Here is a 4,341-nt window from a genome sequence, read left to right as displayed (position 1 = left end):
TCTGGAGAGTACGGTGCTTGGTTGATAATATTGGTGGAGTTTTTGGCCAAAAACTGCGACACAACCAACGCTTTTTTTGAATGAAATTCAGCTTTTTGCCACCAGTCGAGAAGCGACGCGTTTCAAACCCAAAACATCAGTTAAAATGTGTTTAGCCGATCCATATGAGATGCCCAACAACACTGCAATCTCTCTAATCGGTTCACAACGATTTTCCAACACAATCTGTTTCGTCGATTCAATCTTTTCTTCAGTAACAGAAGTTGTTGGGCGGTCAGGGATCTCATCATGGTACAAGCTTGTACGACCGTCTTTGAACCTTTTAAACCATTCGTATCCTCGTGGTTGCGACGCACACAGATCACCATAGGGCCTTTTTTAACATTTTTTAACAGTTTCGGCACACTTGAATCCATTTGCAACACAAAATTTGATGCACGCACGTTGTTCTAATTTTTTATCCATTTTTGTATAGACGCCAAGCAAAAACTAGGCCTCTCGTTCTTTTTGATCAGGAGGTACATTTGCTTTAAAAATTCCTAACACTTTAATTTCTTTCTCACAGTAACTAAAAAATTTTGACTTACATGATTTTAAATATATTTTGCTGTTAACATTTTGAAGAAGTGATGCTGGTACCAAACTGCACGGAGTTCCTGTATCACAAATCATTTTAATAGGAGTATAATTTATATATACAACGATCTTAAATATTTCACTTGAAAAATTTTTGTTTCCATAATCATCGCTTTTTTGACGCATCCGCTGACGAAAGTTTTTCATTTTCTTCGCATAATCTTTCAAAAAGCTTCTTAGGCAAGCCTACTATAAATCGATCCAAAATAAATGCATTTAAATGTTCCTCAAACTTACAATGCAAGGCAAGTTTTTTTTACACGAGCAAACCATTCTGATACAGATTCTCTCTCATGCTTGAAAGCTTCATGGAACTTTTTTCGTTCTTGAAGTATGATAGTTGGTGGAGTGTAATGACTCTTAATTATTTCGCAAAGCTCTTTGTAACTTCTTTGAATTGGTGGAGTTGGACTACACATACTATGTAAAATGCTGTACGGCTCCGCACCGATCGCTTTCAATAGGATAGCTTTTTTTTTGTCGTCTTCACAATTTAATACGCATATGTGAATTTCCAGTTTCTTCTTCCAGATTGACCACGTTTCTATTCGAGGAGAAAATAGCGGCATATTGCTTGTCTGCCACACCGTCACATTTTTATTCGTAGACATGATTCCACTGTGTCTTATTAATTTATATATAATATATAACACTTAAAAAAATATTTTACTACAAATTATCAAATGTTCTTTTAATGCTTTTATGTGTATTATATGTATATTTACACATTAAACATAAAAACAAAGTTTTTCTCGTGGCCAATTTGTTATGTCGCTCAATAAAAATACACGCCTGAGTTCGAGTTCATATTATAACTAAACTTTATTAATACTTAAAATTAGAATACAACTTAAAGTAACCTAAAAGCTTATAATTAAAGACTAAATTATAACAGAGTATAATAATAATTAAAATCTCCAATGATGGGATTCAATGCATGGGACTTCGTATATTTCAGTAGTTCGGTTATTTCTGCGTAGAATTCGTTGCTTTCTTCCTCTGTGGATTCTAATGTAGGATTGTAGACTTCTATGTTGTTTAGTGCAAAGGGTATTGCATCGTTCTTCAAAAGCATTGTTCTGTCGGAATTTGGAATGAAAGCCGTCACTGATTTTGCGATGTTTTTCGAAATAATGATTCCGACTGCCTTATTATACCTGTTAGTGTCATTGCCGCCCCCATCCATATATAAGTGAGAAATTACTGCTCCAATCCCAAATGAAGATGCATCCACAGTAAGAATCAATGGTAAATGATCTTGAAAATGGGAAAGTGGTGTTGCATTTACGATATAAGTTTCTAAGTCGGTAAATGCTTGTTGTTGTTTTTTTCTCAATGTTTTTCCCGTCGAAGTAAATTTAACGGTGCCGCTAGCTGGGAACAAAATTGTGATAATAAGTAACTATATCCAAAACCGCTTCGAGTTGTTTAATATGTTTTGGAGGCATTAATTCCACTAGCACTAATCTCCCGACTAAGATGTTGAATTTTGTCTTAAACAAAAAAGCATTTTTCAATTTTGCATCTAATACCATTTACTTGTAGAATTTCGAGCACCGCTTTCAGGCGGCAAAGGTGATCTTCAAACGTGGGTTGCGAAATAATAATAACATCTAGATAATTTCCTACTTCTTCAATTCCTTGTAAAAGTTGCTCCAAGTTTTTTTGAATATTAGACACTTATATTGGTCTGTGGTTAAATCATTCAATTTGAATAAGTCACACTGCTTATTAACTATGTTCGCTATATGTAAGCAAATAAATCTAGTGTTGAATAGTGAAATCTGACTTCCAAAAAGTTTCTTGAGTTTTTCTGCTGTGTCTTTAAAAGTAAAGTCACGACTATGATTTGGTAGAATATAATTGATGTATTTATTATGAATGGTGAACAATGATGTTTAATTTACGTAAAAGCAATCTTTTTTTTGCAGCATCATCCAATTTTGCAACATCGACTTGAAACAGATCTTCTTACCAAGTGTCAATGATGAATTCTGGTTTTGTTGTCTTAGATATGAACGATGATATTTCGGATATCGTGAGAAGTTTGTTGTTTGAGATTAACCGTGGCCAGAAAATTTTAAATACGTGGCGGAGACATTTATTGACAAATACCTGCAGTTCTGTCGGATGTGTTCTGTAACTTTCCACGTTTTAGATCCATATAGAGGTTTTGACTTGATGCTCGTGTTAAAGATTTTTAGTTTGGAGCGACGCGAGATAGAGTTACCTTCTTCAGTCATTGGTTTCAGTCATCTTCTTCAGTCATATTTTTTAGTCATCTTCTTCAGTTATATTCTTCAGTTACCTTCTTTAGTCATTTTTTTCAGTCATCTTCATCTTTTTCAGTCATCTTCATCTTTTTAAATAAGGCCTGAAGTACATTAAACCTTAATGTACGTAAAACTTAAACTTATGATATGGTGAAATTAAGAATGTTTAACGATAGTATATTGAAACATTCATTCAAGTGATAAATAAAGTTTATAAAATTAGAATGTTCAACCATTAACAACCAAAATACGTAAATAAACAATAAAAACAATATATCGAATTATATGGTATTTGATTTGGGATATAAGTACATTGATAGTGCGGCATACGACAATTCAACCCCCTTTTCAACCCACAACAGTTGCAATATATGATATATACATTATTAATAATATTAAAAATATATTCTTTTATTAATTATATAAATAATTTTAAAATTTTAATTGTATCTTTCACGTTATTAACAAATAATTAAATAATAAATTTTTTTGTTGTAATTCACTACTGTTTAATAAAAGCCGCTCTATTGAAAATAATAGTTTTTATTATATATTTTTTAGCAAAAAAAATATATAATAAAAGTCTTATCCTTTTTTAGGACATATGCTTTAGAGCTAAATACTTGAAAATGTACAATAGTTGGCATTTTACCAGTCCACAACTTGTGCGGTATTACACCATTCAATACTTTTGTAGGACACCTATTCCGAATATAGCACGCTGTATTTATGGCCTCTGCCGAAAAGTTTGGCGGAACTTCAGCTTGTTTCATCATGCAACGGGCCATTTCAACTAGAGTTCTGTTTTTACGTTCAGCAATACCATTTTGCTCCGGCGTATATGGAGCAGTTAAGCGTCTTTGTATCAAATTTCCTCAAGAATAAATTAAATTCAGAATTAACGTATTCTCTACCATTGTCTGATTGTAAAGCCTTAATTCGTTTACCCGTAAATGTTTCTACTGCTCTTTTGTATTGCTTAAATACATTTAATACATCGGATTTTTGTTTTATAAAATAAACTTGACAATAGCGTGATTTGTCATCAATAAATGTTACGAAATATCTTGCATCCGAATTTGATGCTGTTCTCATTGGTCCGCACACATCACTATGCACGATCTCTAATAAATCACTTGTTCTAGTTTCTTTACTCTTAGGAAATGATTTTTGTGTTTGTTTTTCACTAATACAAATTTCGCAAGTCGGAAGTTTTTGTTTAGGATTTAATTTTAATCCGTGTACTAGGTTATTACTAGCCAATTTTTTAAGATCGTTTTCATTTATGTGGCCCATTTTCTGGTGCCACTTTTCAATGTCACATTTTTCTTCAGCAACTTGTGCAAAATGATTTTTATTTTCAACAATAAAAAGATTTCCACATCTTTTCGCTCGAGTTATAACCTTCTGATATTTGTCCAATACGATTGCA

The 4,341-nt window shown here is 32.6% G+C and overlaps 1 protein-coding gene across 1 annotated transcript; it reads right to left on the bottom strand.

Annotated features, from left to right (window-relative positions):
* Positions 1 to 894: 894 nt before the first annotated feature.
* Positions 895 to 1,254, bottom strand: LOC119673539 (the record flags this gene model as incomplete). Its single annotated transcript, XM_038084838.1, is given in 1 exon segment — positions 895 to 1,254. A coding segment is annotated over 1 exon segment (353 nt), but the record flags the coding sequence as incomplete, so codon positions are not given.
* Positions 1,255 to 4,341: the final 3,087 nt, after the last annotated feature.

This window comes from Teleopsis dalmanni, chromosome 1 (genome assembly GCF_002237135.1).
Source record: "Teleopsis dalmanni isolate 2A chromosome 1, ASM223713v2, whole genome shotgun sequence".
NCBI classification, from domain to species: domain Eukaryota; kingdom Metazoa; phylum Arthropoda; class Insecta; order Diptera; family Diopsidae; genus Teleopsis; species Teleopsis dalmanni.
The sequence above is the reverse complement of the archived record's forward strand: the minus strand, read 5'-3'. Positions and strand labels throughout refer to the sequence as shown.